This window comes from Callorhinus ursinus, unplaced genomic scaffold (genome assembly GCF_003265705.2).
Source record: "Callorhinus ursinus isolate GAN/ISIS: 27379988/994484 unplaced genomic scaffold, GSC_fseal_2.0 scaffold22, whole genome shotgun sequence".
In the NCBI taxonomy this organism is placed as follows: Eukaryota; Metazoa; Chordata; class Mammalia; order Carnivora; family Otariidae; genus Callorhinus; species Callorhinus ursinus.
Window position 1 is genome coordinate 15,216,943 of NW_027397084.1, and position 19,185 is coordinate 15,236,127.

Sequence of the window (19,185 nt, forward strand, 5' to 3'; positions counted from 1 at the left end):
GAGGAAGAAGCAGGCTTCCCGCCAGGCAGGGAGCCCGATGCGGGGCTCGATCCCAGGACCCTGGGATCATGACCTGAGCCGAAGGCAGACGCTTAACGACTGAGACACCCAGGCGCGCCTAATTGGCTATTGTTGATAACGCTGCTATAAATACCAAGGTGCGTGTATCCCTTTGAGTTAGTATTTTTGTATTCTTTAGGTCAGTACCTAGTAGTGTAATTGCTGGATTGTAGGGTTGCTCTAGTTTAACTTTTTGAGGAACCTCCATACAGCTCTCCACACTGGCTGCACCAGTTTGCACTCCCACAACCAGTGCAAGAGGTTCCCCTTTCTCTGCATCCTCGCCAACAGCTGTTGTTTCCTGTGTAACACACATCTTCTAAAACAAAATCAGAATGAAATAGAAAAAGGGCATCAACCCTTCTGTGGGTTTGCCGACGGGTGCTTGCAGGAAGGAGAGACCCACATGCTGTGCCGCTACTTTCAGTGCCTGCAGAACAAAGGAAACCCCGGCAGCTCTGAGGCCATCCTGTGCAGCAAGGTGCTGCTACTTTAGAGACGTACGTCTGGCTTAGGTAAGATTACTGAACAGTAAATCAGGGAACATGGGAGAGGAGAGGTGGAAAATAGATTCTCCGCTCTCTTCTCTGTTCCCAAATCTATGAGTGGCCTGGCCCATCTTCGGCTTTCCATGTTGCTTCCCTTTAATTAACTGCGAAAGACTTAGGCTCAGCTATTCATTGGACTCAAGCAGAAATGTGTATCTATCTGTTTATTCATTGATTCATTTAACAAGTTGGTTCGATGCCAAGCATGGAGGGGAGTGGAGGAGAAGAGGGGGTACAGGAAGCACAGAGTTTGATCACTTTGAACATTTTAGTCCAGCACAGTGATTTCCAAGCACTGGCCCTAAAACCATTGATTGTGAGGGGCCAGCCTGCAGCAAAATGAGAAAAGTAAGGACCAATGTGGTTTAGAAATGTTAGTCAGTACAATGTTGGGAGGGATTGTTTTATATTCTGAGAGTATGTTCTTCCAGCTATTTTTGGTAAAATGCCCTTCCTTTTCTTAAATTATGAAATGTAGTAAGACTGAGTCCTGATGCAACTCTGGTCCTATTTTCCTTTGTCTTCTCTGTGGTACCCATCTAGGACAGGTACATCAGAGGACAATCCCAGTTACTGCTGGGAGTTCAAAACCTAAGTTAGAACTTTCAGTCCCCACCCTTAGGGGGCACAGGATTCTTCCAGATTTGAACTGATTTCATTACCAAATTTGAAACATCACATATGAAAACATTGCCTCATCTGGGCCTTTTATGGTGAGAACATACAATTTTTTAGGGAAAAAACCCTTTAAGCATGAGTATCTGCTAAATACTTCAGTTATTTAGTTTTTTGAACAGAATTGCATTTGAATATATATAAAAGTAGAATATATATATTTTTATTATACATATTTTTAATTTCATATAAATAATTTTCATTACGTATGTATATTTCATTCCAGGTTATTTAACTTTTGAATCTATAAGTGCTTATATCCTTGAGTCATTAACAAATATTTTTGGCTTTTCAGTTTTCTCTAGCACTTTTCCATGTGTTTTATTGATTTCAAGGCAGCTGTTGAATTTTAAATAGTTCATTAAAAATTATGTGTCCAGCAGAGATATGAAAATTGTTGCTTGGTTTATGCACATATGACTAAGAGATAAATAAATAAGATGTCTTAGTGATGAAAGTATTATCTTTCTCTCTCAAAATATACAACTACTAAAACACATTTTTCTTAATATTTTAGAAATGCATTGGGGTTAGTGGATGTTCTAAATAACCATGAGCCACTTGGAAGAGTGCTTTTTAATAATATCGTTTATCTCCCACAAAGTAAATACTCTGAAGGGCGAGGACGTCTATCCCTAAGCCAGTGCATTCTGGAATTGCCTCTGTCATAAAAGTCCATTATTTCCAATTCAAATAAAATCATTATTGAAACAAATTTAAATTGATTTTTAATTTCCAAATTTGTCACAAACTATTTTAGATTTCTGTGGGTAGCATTTATCCGGAGTAGCATTATAAATCAAAATGTTTACTGTTAATCTCTTTCATGATTAGACTAGTATTTCTCAAATTTGAGTAATGTGAAGAAGCCTTTAAGAGGAAGAAAATTATCAAGAATTCCCGAGTTGATGTAGATCATTTTGATGTCATTGTAATTATCGTGATAATTTTTGTGTGTGTAGCTAAGACACCCATGTAAAACCTGAGCACATTTACATATTAAACAAAATTGTAAAGCCAGCACAGTTCCAATTGACAGTATTTAATTTGCTGGATGATGTTTTGCTGAAATTCAAAAGCACATGTTGAGGTCAATAATGCAAAAATTTAGTCACTGTTTTACTTGGTATTTTTTATTTTGAGCACGGTGAATTATCATCTGAATCATTGTCATTACCATAGTTGGTTATTTCTTTGTTTTAAAAAACAAGTGAATTTGGGGGTGCCTGGGTGGTTCAGTTGGTTAAGCGTCCACCTTTGGCTCAGGTCATGATCTCAGGGTCCTGGGATAGAGCCCCGTGTAGGGCTCCCTGCTTAGTGGGGAGTCTGCTTCTCCCTCTCCTTCTGCAGCTCCCCCTACTTGTGCTCTCTCTATCTCTGTCAAATAAATAAATAAAATCTTAAAAATATAATAAAAATTAAAATTAAAAAGTGATTTTGTTTTTAACCACTACAATTGATTGGAGGAACAATCAAGTTAATTATTCACTACAAAATGCAAGAGAGAAAAATTTAAAAATACCACTGACAAAAAATCCTTCATTGTATATTTACTTTTATATATATTGCTTGTACCCTATTGCAAGTTTGTACATAAAAAGGCAGAATCAGAGCAATATTTCTACTTGCAGTATCAGTTGAGAACTGGTGGGATGGGCTGAGCAGGTCCTTTGGAACCACTAAATATCTTTTGAATTAGAAATCCTCTGAAAACACAACTGTCCTACCACAAATCTTTATTCCAACTACTGTAAAGTCTTTGTTTAGTGAACCAAAGCATTATGTACCTTATTTGGCTCCAATGAATGCTTTTCATGTTTAAGTTCACCTCTGTTGTGTTTCCAATGGTACTTTATTTTCTACACTGGTTTGTTTTCACAATATCAAATCAAACCTTGACGACTAAATATTTTAAGAAACTGAAGGCTTATTCTTAGAATGTCTTGCATTTGAAAATTATGCAAATCATGACTGCAAGATAGTAGCTAGTTTTATCTGTATAACTGTTGAAAAAATTCAAGTTAAGAACAATGGTGATTGGGGCGCCTGGGTGGCTCAGTCATTAAGCGTCTGCCTTCGGCTCAGGTCATGGTCCCAGGGTCCTGGGATCGAGCCCCGCATTGGGCTCTCTGCTCTGCGGGAAGCCTGCTTCTCCCTCTCCCACTGCCCTCTCTCACTGTGTCTCTCTATGTCAAATAAATAAAATCTTAAAAAAAAAAAGAACAATGGTGATGCAGGATGATGATTGACACTTTGACTTTAGAACCTGTAATCTAAGAGCAGCTAGTCATGTTTACCAATACATGGCAAGCCAAACTGTGTCATTTCAGACAATCATATGATACCAGTGGGATTGCGTCATATGCCCTGGCTGGCCCTGAAGTCATCTAGCACTATTTGGAAATAACAAAGTCTTCCAGATGACACAGGATATGCTCTTTATTAAACTTTTTAAGCTTGTCATAGAGAATAGAAGGAAAAATGTAAATTATAGTTGAAAGAAAGAACCCCAGAGATTCAACTGATTTGAGAAATCCTGGTTTGGAGCATAAAATAAAATTGCTTTGAAAACTATAATGTGCTCCACAAATGCCAATACCATTATTGTTAGAAAACAAATAGAGTTGGAAAATTCTGGAATTAATAATATTTTTTATAATATAAAAATGCTTGGATTAACCCTACATAGCAAACAGAAAATTCCCACGGTTAAGGTCATTATACAGAGTTTCCAGGAAAACAGCTGCTCCTATCACTCCACTGGAAAAAGCACAAAACAACCTAGTTCCTAATTCCTTCATAAATGTACTCTGAGGAAAACTGACCTTGATTCTAAGGGTTGCCTGTGTGGCTGGGCCTTTGTGGGGGCTGGGGGAGGAGGTGGTGGGTGTTGAATTGGGAGGAAAGAAGTCCTGGGAAAGAGGTTGGACATGTGTTTTGCGAGCCCGCTCCCTGGGGCCTCATGGGGTAGAGAGACCGGGACAGAGAGCAGGTGTGAAGCCCATGTAGGGTAGAGTCCCAAGTACATACTACATTGCTTCTGGGTCACTGACCCTAAATATTTAACCTCATAGGAAAAAATCATGTTCCTTCTGGACGGATGAAGTTTTTAACCCCATGGGCCCTTGGCTGACAGATTGTGCTTTTTTGTTCAAAGAGAAGAACATGCAGATGATGTGATCCCACAGGTGCTAAGACGGTCCCTTTCCTCTCTATACTTTGGATAACCCTGAACATTGATCCTGAAATGTTTTGATGGGTCAAAGATTTATTTTTTTACTTTTTTATTTGCATTTTCTGAAATGTTAAAATCATTATCTGGCTGAGAAGTTAACTTTTGGACGTGATTATCAGTCAGTTAGTCAGGTTGGAACAAAATCTTGGCATCATAACAGGATCATATTTACACCTACTTCAGTTTCCAAAACTCAGCCAACTGAGAGAAAATATTTTCATCAGGACTTTCAATGGGAAAGCCAAAATCTGGAGTAAAAACACATCCTCTGAGAGGATTACATCATCGAGCATATGAGGGCCCATCTGGAAGTAGGGATAAATACAGGAGTTCAAGTCAGTTCAGCAGACAGCTATGGACTGTCCATCTATGCCAGGAACTGTGGCAGAGGTAGGACTGCAGAACTGAATGAGATAGTCTGCCTGGTCTCAAGGAGCTCATGGTTTTATGACCAGTCTCACATGAAAAATTCAAATATTCAGAGTGGTTTGAGTGCAAAGAAAAACCGATATTGCCGAGATCTCGTTCCATTCACGTGAACTCCCCAATTTACTTTAGCAGGTTATATGGACAGTGCATTGGAAAATGCCATCAATTTTAGAGCATGAGGGAAAATTGTATTTGAGGCTAGTTTTTTGGTGACTTGGATTCTTATGTTCCCTTTCGTTAAATTCCTTTGAATACAAATGAGGTAATTCTAAGTAGATGGGTCTAGAACAGAGGATTCCAGTCAGCTTAAATGTAAATAGGGAAAGAACAATAGGGACATTCTACTAAGTTGTTAGGCACCAAATTGGGTTGTGTGCTTACCTAAAAGAAGTATTTCTATTTTTTTTAAAGATTTATTTATTTTTTTAGAGAGAGAACGAACACGCGAGGTGGGCAGGCAGAGGGAGAGGGAGAGACAGAAGTCTCAAGCAGACTCCGCACTGAGCACAGAGCCCCATGTGGGACTCAATCTGACCATCCTGAGATCATGACCTGAGCCGAAACCAAGAGTCAGATGCTTAACTGACTGAGCCACCCAGGCGCCCCCAAAATGGGTATTTCTTATAGTCTTTGGATGCCCTGAGCTGGCATAAATAATTAATACTGTAATAAAATAAATTCTGCCAAAATTTAATCTGACACAGAACAATGAAATGCCTAAAGTTATGGTGCATAGGATAATTATCCATAAGTGATAAATAGTGCTCGTAAATACTAGTATCCAAAATTATTTCCATATGGCTAAACCAAGGTCAGATTTTTTTCTGTTATTCATTATTAGTCTTCTGTATTTATAAATAGCACCAAGAGTGAACAGTTTCACTGGATGTTTTCATGAAATTCATTTCGCACCCCTCATTCACCCCTCCACACACTCACACACCATATGGATAAACTCCAAGCAGAGGTATTGGATTGAACCCCTCATAGTTGCTATCCCTCCCATGTCTCTGTCTTCAGCCCCAGGCCTGATTCAGGGTGCTGTGCTGAACTCCTACTACGCTACCCCAGGGAGAGGGCCAGATTTAGTACATCCAGCCGTGAGGTATCTGGGGTGCTGAAAAGGCCCAGGCAGGACAAACTGCAGGGGAGGCTCAGGCAACCCCCTACCAGCTTATTACAGTGAGGAATGGATGACATTGGCAAGTGGGGGTGAAAATTTAGGCGAAGGTGGTGACTGTCAGTAAAAAGGACCTGGACCTTGGCACCCGAGTAGTTCACAGATGGGGAAGACAAGAAGAGGACCTGTGTTGTCAGAGTGAGCTCCTGGTCCCAGGACTATGGATGGGGGTGGCAGGGGACCTCACACCGAACCTTCATTAGTCCATGCTTGGAAATCTCACTCCCTGTCACAATGTTAGCTCTGTCTTGGGTCCAAAAGGGAGAGGAAGGAGAAGACATAAGAGTCTTGGAGGGATAGGAAGTGAGGATGAGATGCTGGGTGGAGGGGGAAGGAAATAGTAAAAACTATTGCAAATGTTTCCCAATGGGACAGGATATGTGGGAAGACTGTGCTTTTCTATTTCTTGGGCTGTCTCCCTGCTGTGTTTATTCCTTTCCTTTTAAAATTTCCACTATACATATATGTACTGCTTAAAGAAGAAGAATAAAGAAACATTCATGTACCCATGATAGAGCATAAGCACTAGAATAGGACCAGAACCTTCAAAGCCCCATGTACCCAAACAGGGCATTCTCCTCCTTCCCCACCCTTAGTTAACCACTAATTTTTTTCTTTTTAAGACTTATTTATTAGAGAGTGCATGAGCGAGTGGGGGCAGAGGCAGAGGAGAGGGAGAGAATCTCAAGCAGACTCCCTGCTGAGTGTGAGCCCGACACAGGGCTTGATCTCACGGCCCTGAGATCATGACCTGAGCCACAATCAAGAGTTGGAAGCTTAACCAACTGAGCCACCCAGGCACCCCCGTTAACCACTATCTTGAATTTGGTATGGATCACTCTCTAGCTTTTTTTTTTTTAAGTTATGTATTTATTTATTTAAGTAATCTCTAAAAAAAAAGTAATCTTTATACCCAACATGGGGCTCCAACTCGACCCTGAGATCAAGAGTCACAGGCTCTTTTGACTGAGGCAGCCAGGTGCCCTACTCTCTTGCTTTCTTGATAATTTTCCACCTGCAGTATATATCCCTGAACAATATATTATTTCTTTGTTTTCTTTTAGCTTTTATATAAAGGCTGAATTGTATTCCACAAGAGACAGATGGCACACTCAAAATAGACTAATTGAAAGAATTTGCAGAGACTATTTACAAAGATGTGGGAGTAGGGAACCATAAGAGATAGACAGTCCAACCAGGTAGAGCTTAATTGAAGTTGATATGTTACTGTGTGGGAATCTGAAAAGTAGAGGGAGGGGAGCTGCTCCAGACCCAGGATGAGGGAGTCCTTTAAAGTTGGTCACCTTGAAAGAGCAAGGATAGGTTGAAGACACAGGCAGCTTTGCAGGGAGGCAGCTAGTGGAGTAAATACTTTGATCTCACATTCTTCTCTCTTTCCCATCTCCTTTTGGTGTTCTCTAATTGACTTTAGAAGTTCTGGGAGCAGGGGCACTTGGCTGGCTCAGTTGGGAAGGCATGTGACTCTTGATCTCAGTGTTGTGAGTTTGAGCCCCATGTTGGGTGCAGAAATTACTTAAAAATAAAATCTTAAAAAAAAAAAAAGTCCTGGAAGCAGAAGTTAGAAGGGACAGGAAGACATATGGTCCATGCTAGTCAGGAGCAGAGAGCATGGGAGAGGGTGCGAATGTAAGGTGAGGGATGGAATGGAAGAGATCTAGTACATACATATTCCTGTGGTTTGCTTTTCCTTCAACATTATATTTCTGAGATTCATTCATGTTGATATATTTACTTGTAGTTCATTCATTTTTTTCCTGGTAATATTTCTTTATTATTTTATTTTATTTAAATTTTTTTTTTTTTTTTTTGAGAGAGAGAGGGCGAGAGAACAAGCAGGGAATGGGAGGGGAAGCTGGGGAGGGAGAGAGAATCTCAAGCAGACTCCGTGCTGATCGCCCAAGCCTGACATGGGGCTCGATTTCAGGACCCTGAGATCATGACCTGAGCCAAAACCAAGAGTCTGCTGCTTAATCGACTGAGCCACTCTGGTTCCCCTCTTTATTTTTTTATTTTAATTCTGGTGTAGTTAACATACAGTGTTATATTAGTGTCAGGTGTACAATATAGTGATTCAACACTTCCGTATGTTAGTGCTCATCATGATGAATGTGCTTTTCGTTCCCTTCACCCATTTTACCTATCCCCCTACCTACCCCCCTCTGGTACAAATCTGTTCTCTATTGTTAAGAGTCTGTTTTTTGGTTTGTCTTTTTTTCCCCCTTTGTTTGTTTGTTTTATTTCTTAAATACCACATATGAGTGAAATCACATGGTATTTGTCTTTCTCTGACTTATTTCACATAGCATAATATACTCTAGATCCATCCATGTTGTTGCAAATGTGTAGTTCATTCATTTTCACTTTTTTTTCTTTTATTCCACTGTGTGAATTGACTACAATTTATTTACTCATTTTCCTGATGATGGGTAGTTTTTAGTGTTTTAGTATCTTAATGTTGTTTTGAACATTCTTGTTTTTTTTTAAAGATTTATTTATTTATTTGAGAGAGTGAGAATGAGAGACTACATGAGAGGGGGTTGGGTCAGAGGGAGAAGCAGGCTCCCTGCTCAGCAGGGAGCCTGACATAGGACTTGATCCCGGAACTCCGGGATCATGACCTGAGCCGAAGGCAGTCGCTTAACCAACTGAGCCACCCAGGCGCCCTTGAACATTCTTGTTAATGGTTTTTGGCATCTATGTGTGAAAATCTCTTTAAAGAATATACTTAGAGTAGAATTATTGTACTGAGACAAAAGGTTAAATTTACCAGATGATGCCAAATTGTTTTCAAAAGTAGTTGCACCAACTAATACTCCTACAGTATATGAGTTCTTTGTCAATACTTGATATTTTCAGATTAAAAAATTTTTTCCCATCTAATGTGTGTAGATTATTATTTCACTGTGGTTTTAATTTGCATTTCCCCAATTGTTAATGTGGTTGCACATATTTTTGTATGTTTATTGGTCATTTATGTTTCCTCTGTTGTGAAATACCTGTTCAGGGTTCTTTTCCCCTTTCTTTTCCATGTGCTTTTATCTTTTTTCTATTGATTCTATTCTGACAGTAATCCTAGGTTAATTATATTTGATAAGTTTCTTTTCCCAACTTGAGGGTGATTTAAAAAATGTATCTTTATGGGTTTTTTAAACTTAAGTTCTTAATGTGGTTGAAATGATCAGTCTTCCCATTTTAGGCGTGTGCTTTTTAAGAAAATTTTGTTAAAGAGACATAAAGCAAAACTTACCATTTTAACCATTTTTTAGTGTACGGTTCAGTGGCATTAAGTATATTTACATTGTTGTGCAACCATCACCACCATTCATCTCTAGAGTGGCTGTGCTGTTTCTTAATGTCTTGTTTAAGAAAGTCTTTGCTATATTAAGACCACCCTTATATTTGCTCTAAATTCTTAAAATTTTGCCTTTCACATGTAAGTCCTTTAACCATCTGGAATTGAGTTTTGTGTGTAGTGGGAGGTAGGAAATACATGTCCCCCATATGGACAGCCGGTTGTCCCAGCACCATTCAGAATGGTCCATTTTTCTCTGCGTCAGGCTGTGCAGTGGATGTGTGCTATACCCAGGTTCTTCAAAGGTGTGGGTCCATTTCTGATTTCTCTTTTCTGTTTCTTTGGTTGGTCTGTCTATTCCTGACCCAATATCACATTGTCTTAAATACAGTGGAACTATGATATGCCTTCCATCTGCCTGAAATGCTATTTCCTAAAGATACATGTGACTCAATCCCTAATTTTTCTTCTGGTCTCTGCCTCATGGTCATGTCCATAGCCAGTCTTTCCTGGCAACCCTTTCTAAAATTTCAGTGCCTCCTCCAAAAACTTTAAACCCTCCTACCCTGCTTTAATCTTTCTGCTTAGCAGCTGTTATTTAACATAATAATGTGTATACTTCTCTTGTTTGTTGTCTCTCTTTCCCGCTAGAAGAAAATGTTTATGAGGGCAGAGATTTTTGGCTGTTTCATCACTCTTGTATCCCTAGCATAGAAAACATTGCCCGGCACTCGGTAGGTACTGAATTAGTATTTCTAAAACAAATCATGTAAGGTTGATATGTGGAAGGGTCATCTTCCCTTCCTGTACTTCCCCTTAAGAATACGCTTTTTCTCTAGTTCTCTTGCTCCTTGATGCTAGATGAATAAAAGCAATGTGAAGGGAGAAAGAACGAAATGCTTCTTTAGGTTTCTTTCCTTGCCATGTTCCAGAGGTGGGCAGTGAAATGAAAAGAGTGGAGGGATCGGTGTTGGCTCACTGTGTATTATTTTCTGGGTCAGCTATCCTGCTGGAAATCCCTCCTGTCTTTGCTTTCCATGGCAAGCAGAGCTGGCTGGACCTAGAATTTATAGAGTTCACACTGCGGAAGGAAATGTACCACACCTTTGGTTTTTAGGGCGGCACACCCTGCACAGGGGAAGAATGAGCACTCACTTTGATTTTACCAAGCATGGCAACTAAAATTTTAATTGTAAGTGTGACACACTACAAGATAGAACTCTTGGAGCTGTGGAGTCATCTAAGAGTGAATGCCCTGTGAGGCAGTCTGCGTGTAGCTGGGTAATGTCCAGAAAGGCACTGAATTGAGCAGTGATGATTCATGGAAATTTCGTCAGAGATGGTACTCTGTGCTTATTATAGGCTAAACTGGGGAGCCAAGTCATTCTGGAAGGAATGTGTATGGAGTTTTCAGATGAGGACTTGAAGTTTTATATGTTGGAACCACCTTTGATTCAAACCATCTGTTGCAAGTCAGGCTGAGCCCGTCAGTTTTTTTTTTAATATATCTTTCATATTTTACAATAATTCAGTGTAATAAATATTTGTTGGCAGTCCTTGGAGTGCCGTACCCTGGGGTTACAAAGATGAATGGCATACTCGTCCCTGTTTTTGAGATGTTTATGGTCTAGTGGAAGTAAAAGTTATATGTTTATACGTGTTTTTCCTCCCCCGGACTGTGAGGTTGAGGTCCATAATTTATGTGCGTCTTGGTTACCAGGGCTGAGCATTGTGTGAATCCATTTTCTTTTGAGGAAATAAATACACGAAAGAGCTTGCAGTGATTTACCAAATATGGTTACTGAAATGTATAACATTGTTGTGCATTATTGGTACTGTGATGTGTAGATGTGTATTATAATTGCCTCTCAATATGGAAAGTACTCTTCATGGTGAGGTAATGACCAAAGGAGGGTATTCTGAGGAGTGTGTTCATCAAATCATCCAGTGGTTCATGTTCTCAAAAGATTAAGAACCTCTGTAGTATAGGGATATAACTAGTAAAAGAATGATACTATATGGAATTACAAAGAACATGGCAGTTTAAATGAGGAGCAGTCAAGGTGGCGTAAGCAAAGGCTCAGTAGGATGGAGGAAGGCAGCAGTTGACTACTTGAAGGATAGATAAAATTCTTACAGGAGGGGTGGTTAGGGCTTTTGAAGTAGAGGCATCACCACAAAGAGAGACACAAGTTAGGGAAGTGCAACTCTTTTAAGAGGGAAAGAGTTGGTATTTCAGAGTATAGTCTGGAGGGCAGTGGTAGGCAGTAAAGTCATTAAATCTTGGGGCCATGCTGTGGAAAGTCTTCAGATGTTTTTGAATGATTAAAACAGAACTTTAAAAATACCATAAAATACCCCTATAGTCTACCTCACGGCCAGTGACTTAGTTGCCAGTAATGTAAAGCATTATTATGTTTGTAGTAGACTAATTGTTTTTTTATAGTCCAAAGAACTATTGAAAAGATATCAACCACTGTAGAGAAAGGGCTATTGACATTTAAGTTAAAGGTGGGCTAATTTAAGATGGGACTGAGGACAAAGCTAAGAAAAGTTAAATAAAAACTATAGTTCAGAGTGGCTGTCTTGCACCTCAAATTTTAATCGCAATGGGTACCATCTGCCTAGATTGTAAGAGGGGAAATTAGGGATTGGTGCACAAGTGGAGGGAGGAGTTGCAGAGGGCAGCCTCCTTGTGGAAGTCAGAAGCATTGCAGAAAAATGTATTAGTATGTCAAAAGTATCTTGCATTCATTCATTCTCACCAACCATGAAGTTTTATTGCTTAAAACAAAATGTTAACAGTGTCTGTCCCTGGGTGACAGTATAAGCAGATAGCAGCATATAGGTGAATTTTCTTTTTAACATTTTCCAAAATTTCTAAAATTTTATTTACTAGGAAAAGTAATTTAAAAATGACTTGTTATCAATTAGGTAATGTTTTTACAAAATTGGGCTCATATGGCATATGTGGTTTTATGTATTCTGCTGTTAATGGTATCCTGAGCATTTTCCCAAGTCAATATTCTTCAAAAACATGTATTTTGAATGGCTGTGTAATGTCCCAGGATATGACAATGCTATCATTTATTATTCTTTTTTCTGGGTTTTCACTCTTACAGTGGTGTAATGAAGTTCCTTGAGCACGAATTTTTGTGTCCATTTCTGAACAGATTCATATACGTGAAATTATTATGTCAAACTGTATGAATTCTTTTAGGGCTCACAATACACATTATTATATTGTACTCCAGACTTGAGGCACCACAATCAATTCCTATGTGAGCTCATCATAGTGGACTTTGCGCAGTACCGAGTATTTTCATTGTAAAATCTTTGCCAATTTTGTAGAGGAAAATTTCGTTGCTGCCAGTGATAAACGTTTTTTTTTTCACATTTTATCACTGCTTATTTGTTGCTGTTCTGTTCCCATTTTTCAATTTGTATCAGGATTTTTTTCTAATTAACTTACAAAAGCTCTTTACACTTCGATGGTGTTAGTTATGGTAAACCTTTCCCCTAGTTTGATCACTGCAGAACATTTTGTGATTTTTTTTAGATGCCCAATTTTACATTTTTATAGTCAAATCTTTAGAATTCTTTGTAATTTATTTACATTCGTTCCCTATCCAGAGTATTCATGTAAATGTTCTTATCATCTGTGCTCCAGGTTTTTTCAGGCAGTTCTCATGCTTTCAGGTGTCTTCTTTGTACCAGATTATGTTAATTACATTGCCCGATAGAGGAAAGAATCAAAGTGAGACACTGCTGTCATACCGTGGAATTAGTGCTGTATGCTGGTTAGCACTGTGGTGCTTGGAGACAGTCTCCCTCACCTTGAACCTGGCCCTATCACTTGGGTGATCTTTGAAGTAGCATAACTTCTTTCTCTGTTCTATGGCTTCCTTATCTTATAACCTAGCTCATAGTTATGAGAATAAAATGAGTTGATATGGAAATCACTTAGAACACGTCCTCATACAAAGTCAGTGCTAGGCAGTTTGGTCCATGATGGGTAGGTGCTTTGAGGTTTGGTATGGTTTCGATATATTTTGCATTTCTAAAAATTTGAACATTTCATTTCAAATTGCTCTTCACCTGCATTACCTTTACTAGATCTTTCCTCAGCCACTTTAGTGAGGCACGCCTCCTAGAGGCCACAAGGGGAAGCTTATTTCGCTCTTGAAAAGCCTAGAGCTCTCAGTAGGAGTTGGTGTGGCTTTGACCCACAGCTTCTTCTTTTTTTAAAGATTTTATTTATTTATTTGACAGAGAGAGACAGAGACAGCGAGAGAGGGAACACAAGCAGGGGGAGTGGGAGAGGGAGAAGCGGGCTTCCGGCGAAGCCCGATGCGGGGCTCGGTCCCAGGACCCTGGATTGTGACCTGTGCCGAAGGCAGACGCTTAACGACTGAGCCACCCAGGCGCCCCTGACCCACAGCTTCTGATGGACCGCTACTTCTCTCTCAGCCTAATCTCCTCTAATTTCTGTAGGCCCCAGAGCGATTTCTGCGTGTGTGCATTCATGCATTCTAGTTCCAGTTATTTTGTGGGGCGTGGGAGAGGAGGAACTGAAGGTAGAATCTGTCTTTATGGGGCTTGCCGTCCCATAGGAGAAAACAAAACGTACTGTGCATAGATGGGCAAACTAACGCTCATCTTTTAGCTTCTACTTTCTCATCTGTTAAAATGTGGGTAATACAACCTACCTTATAGGGTCGCTGAAAGATTAAACAAGAAAAAACAGTGCCCCTAATAGTGAGCCGTCTGCAAAACGAGCTCGGTAAACGCCTATTCCTCCGCTAGCTCGAGTGATCAGTCTAGCCCCGTGGGTTAAAGCTCCATACCCTTGGGAGCGCGGAAATTTCTGCCGCTAGCCTTCCGGTACCCCAGTTTCAATCATCAAAGGTACCGGCAGCACATGCAGGAGGTGCAGCCTATAATTTGGAAACACAAACGATCGTATTTAAATAATTTTAAACTGGCAAAATGGGTTAAATGCCCTAGGAACCCACGAGCGCCGCAGGGAGCATGCGCAGGGCGCGTGCGCGCGCGCTGTGTGGGCGGGACGTTCGGAGGGCGGGCTTTGTAGTCTCGTTACTTCCGTTTCCGATCCCATATGAACTCTCCCGCCATCTGAGAACAGCGCCACTTGGTTTGGGTTTTTCGTGTTTTGTGTGGTTGCAGGTAAGAGGGTCTCCTGCGGCTTTAGGACGGACAGTAATCTTGGTGTTGAGGCTTGCAAGTGGGGAAAGAAGGGAGAGCACTTTGTCAGCGGTGAGAGCCGAAGGATGACATGGTGGGGGCGGGGAATTGGGTATTGGTTGGTTGGGGCAGAGACGCAGGTGCCCGCGAGTTGAGAGAGAAGCTTCGCCGAAGGGCTCGGGTAGGATCGAGGGGGGTAATTTTTATAAGGAGCTTGTGGGTGCTTCCTACAGGGAGTTCGGAAAGATTGGATTAGAAAGACCTGTACTGTTTCCCAGGGTCATGAGATAGGAAGTGAGTAACTGGACCTGGTCCATTAAATCTCTTCTCCGGAAACCAGAACCTACCGTGCTTTCCTCCAAATTCACGATTGCAACCCGTATAAAATCTCATCTTAACTCTTGGGACTGCAGAGATACAAGGGCGGTGGCACACAGACCCATAGTGAACAGGCAACATAGCCTGGCTTTGATGTTGCTGGAAGTTATGACCACCACCTGCATTTTACCTTGCACACACGGCCCTCACTCCCATTACAGAATTGTTACAGGTGTGTTGTAGAAAATCTGGAAAATACAAAAAGACATATTACCCAGGAATAATCACTGTTAACATTTTATGCATGCCCTTCAGTTTTTTTCTGTGTATGTGAAGTTATTTTTTGCATTTGTTGTTTGTTTTCAACGCCATTTGCCATTATTTTAACCATTTTATGTTTCCTTCCACGGTAACGAGATGCAGTTTTCTGGAGGAAAGCGGAAAAAACTGAGGTTGACAGGTGACCAAAGGAATGTTTGCTACCCTCATAGCCTTCAGTTTTACTTGGAGCCACCTTCTGAAAGCATATCTTTGATCGAGTTTGAAAGCTTGGCTATCGATAGAGTTAAATGTGAGTGATACTTGAATTAGAGTTTGTATGTTCTTGAGAACTTCACTTAAAATTTGGGGGAATGAATGAGAGTAATTTATTTCCTTCATTCAATTCATTCAAGAAATATTTATTGAGGGCTTGCTATTTTATTTACTGTATGGTGTATATTTATTGAATGCCACTATATTCTAGGTTGGGTGGGGATTTTCAGATGAATAGGTGTAATTCTCATATTCGTTGAAGCTGTATTCTAGTACATAGATACCCACATCCAAAATAATAATCATAATTTAGTATTTTAAGTGTCTTATTAGAGGTAAATAGTGGTGCTCTTGAAACAGAGGTGGGAGTGACTTAGGCTGAGTAAGTAAGGCTGCTTAGAGAAGTTGAAATGTAATCTGGACCTCAAAGGATGAATAGAAATTTCTCAAAAGAAAAGTAAAAGCTTTTTCAAGCTGAGATAATGGACTGTACAGAGACTTGGAGGCACGAGTGAGAATGTTATATTTGAGGGAACAGTGACAAGTTTAAGTTAGGTGGAGAAGAATGGATAACCAGCGGCATTTTGTGCCAAGCTAATGGTGTAATATTGGGTTGTAAGAAGGATGTGGCAGTTGTACTGTTGCCCTACTTATTCTCTGTGTGTTAGTGAAAGAAAGAAATAAGCTGGGCATGAACTGAAACAAATAATAGCAGTGTCTTCTGAGTTTATGTTCCAGGATATCCTTGCGGGAAAATCAGAAGGTAAGGTAAGATACTGTTAGTCACTTTTAGAAGAGCAGAGTGACAGGGCACCTGGGTGGTTCAGTTGGTTGGGCAACTGCCTTCGGCTCGGGTCATGATCCCAGGGTCCTGGGATCGAGCCCCACTTCGGGCTCCTTGCTCAGCAGGGAGCCTGCTTCTCCCTCTCCCTCTGCTTGCTATTCCACCTGCTTGTGCTCTCTCTGTCAAATAAATAAATAATCTTAAAAAAAAATAGAGCAGAGTGACAACAGCTAATACAGAGAGGGAGCACTCAGTGCTTGTTGAGTGAAGAGTGAAGACAAGGGAGAAAAGGGTTTTAGGAAGCTTAGCAGTGTCGGATGCTTCATAGAGATTAAGATGGTGATTGAAAAGTGCCCCTTGGGTTTGGCACTTCTGGAGTGAGATGGTGAAGGCCTGAACTAAGGCAGTAACAGTGTCAGGGATAGGAAGGGAGCCATTTACTGAGGAGGTATTCCTGACAGGATTTGGTGATTGGATGTGAGGAGTGAGGGGCAGGTGAGATGGCTGAAATTCCATTTTGGATGATCTGGTGGTTAGAAACTGTGCTAGTGGAGATGGGGATGGCGGGAAGAGGGGCAGGACGGAGGGGAAGAGAATTAGTTTAGTTTGGGATACCATAATAAGGTGCGTGTGGGGCATGGCTTTATGTTCAGGATTCATTTTGGAAGTTTTTCATTCTTGAATTATAAAAATGCTTTTCATAATGATGGAAGTAGAATTCATCTGAGGAAGGATTGACAAGGTGCTTTGGGAACCTTTGAACAGTTATGTACATCTATTCAGCACAGTTCACTTGGATCATTGAAGGGTTTTGCTTCTTCACTGTTGGGTCTTCTCCTCTACCTCATCAGTTAAGGAAGGACTATTTTTTCTGGTGAGTCTCTGCTGAGTAAATGAAGCAAACTGACAGCTCCACATGAGGGATGCAAACAGGGATGCCTAATTTTTTTTTAATAACAACACACTTGAATTCCTCAGCAGTGGTGGCTCAGTACACAGTAATGATCCCCCATCCCTCTCCTCTTTTGAGAATCCCTGGTATTAGATTATGTTATGGGACATATATATTTTCTGCACATGGATGGAGATTATTTTCCCATAAATTTATGTAATTTGTATAACGTACTTGCAGAAAATAAAGCCATTACAACTTGTCATTTTTTATTTTATTTTATTTTTTTTAAAGATTTTATTTATTTATTCATGAGAGGCAGAGGGAGAGAGAGAGAGAGAGAGAGAGAAACAGAGGGAGAAGCAGGCTCCCAAGGAGCAGGGAGCCCGATGTGGGACTCGATCCCAGGACCCTGGGATCATGACCTGAGCCGAAGGCAGGCGCTTAACCATCTGAGCCACCCAGGCGCCTCACAACTTGTCATCTTTTAAAAACAAGTAATTATGGGATTGCTATTCATAGACTTTGTCTTAGGACTTAGTTTTTAAAAATTATCTTGCAATCATACATTTTTTTCTTCTGTTTTTAAAATATTTTCTAGTGCTAAAAGCAGTTGAAAATCTTGGTGTGAGCTATGTGAAAGGAACTGAGCCATACCAGAGTAAGTTGGAGAATGAGATAAGAAAGCTCAAGTTTTCCTTCAGAGTAAGTAAAAGTGGGAAAGAAATGTTCTTCAGTTTGTATATATTATATATATATAGTGAGTCTTGGTTGTGGGAAAGATCTCATATTAGGCACAGGGCTTTAAAAAAGACTAATAAAGCATAGACTCTGCTTGAAGGGATATCTGCAGTCCATTAGGGGTGATTGACATGTAGTCAGATGATTATAATATAGCAGGGTTCCTCAACCTCGGGACTATTGACATTTGGGCCTGATAATTTCTTGGTGCAGGGAATGTTCTGTTGCACTCTAGGATGCTCATTAGCATTTCTGACTTCTGCCTAGTAGATATCTCCAGACATTGCCGGGTGTACCCTGTGCACCACAGCATGAAGGGTGCTGTTAAATGCGTGCTCCAGAACTCCCAAGAGCACCTATAATTACCCAGCTCACACCGGGGAGGTTTGGGAAGGCGTCCCAATTCCAGGTCGTGCTGGAACCGAATCTGATAGATGTGATCAGATTTTTATTTTGGGGAGATGACTGCCAGTAGCAGATTGAGTGGGCCTTGTCTGGTAGGAGGAAAACCAGTTAGCCTGGAAATGATGAGACTGAATTGAATGGGGAGAATAGGACTGAAATTAAAAGATATTATGAAGGTCGAATGAAAAGATTTTAGTAACTAATTGCAGGGAGAGTTAGGAATGACACCCAGGTTTCTGGTTAGGACAACTAAGTGGATGGTGATAGTATTTTGAGAGGTGATATACAGGAGGAGAAGCAAGTCTTAGAAGGAAGATGTTGAGTTCTAGACATGAATTTGAGGTGCTCTTGGAAATGCCTAGTGGATAGTTGGTTATGCATTCAGGTTGGACTTAGGAGACATCTGGAGTGGAGGTATGGATTTAAGAGGAAGGTTGGTATCTTCAGGAGGAGGAAAATATTTGAGTGAGAAGATTATGGCAGACAGGATGTAAAGAATACCAATATTTAAAGTGAAGTAGAAGTGGGGGAGTCTGGGAAGGAGATTGAGAAGGAGTTGCCTGAGGTAGGAGATCATCGGGGATAATAGTGGCATGGTAGCCAAGGAAGGCTGGAGTTGATATAATAATGATCATGGTATAAATATTGATACCATAGCAGTAACAATAGCAAGCATTCATATTATGCTTATTTACTGTATCCCAGAGATTGTTCTAAGCACATTACATATATTAACCCATGTAATCCAGTTAACAGTCTTATGAGGCAGGTAGTGTTGTCACCCCTATTTTATAGATAAGGGAATGGAGTTATTGATAAGCTACCTAACTGGCCCAGCTTATAATTTAGTAAATGGTGGAGCCAAG

General features: G+C 40.4%; 1 protein-coding gene across 2 annotated transcripts in view; it reads left to right on the plus strand.

Moving 5' to 3' along the window:
- Positions 1-446: 446 nt before the first annotated feature.
- Positions 447-19,185, plus strand: part of PRIM2 (DNA primase subunit 2) — a 319,663-nt gene continuing 300,924 nt past the window's right edge. The window contains exons 1-3 of one of the 2 annotated variants that reach the window (XM_025890617.2): positions 447-575; positions 15,381-15,534; positions 17,775-17,878. In XM_025890617.2, coding sequence (XP_025746402.1) covers positions 15,381-15,534; positions 17,775-17,878 — 258 coding nt within the window. In that variant the 5' untranslated portion in view covers positions 447-575. Of the gene's footprint in view, positions 576-14,526; positions 14,628-15,380; positions 15,535-17,774; positions 17,879-19,185 lie in introns of those variants that run through there. The other variant, XM_025890615.2, reaches the window with a different exon arrangement.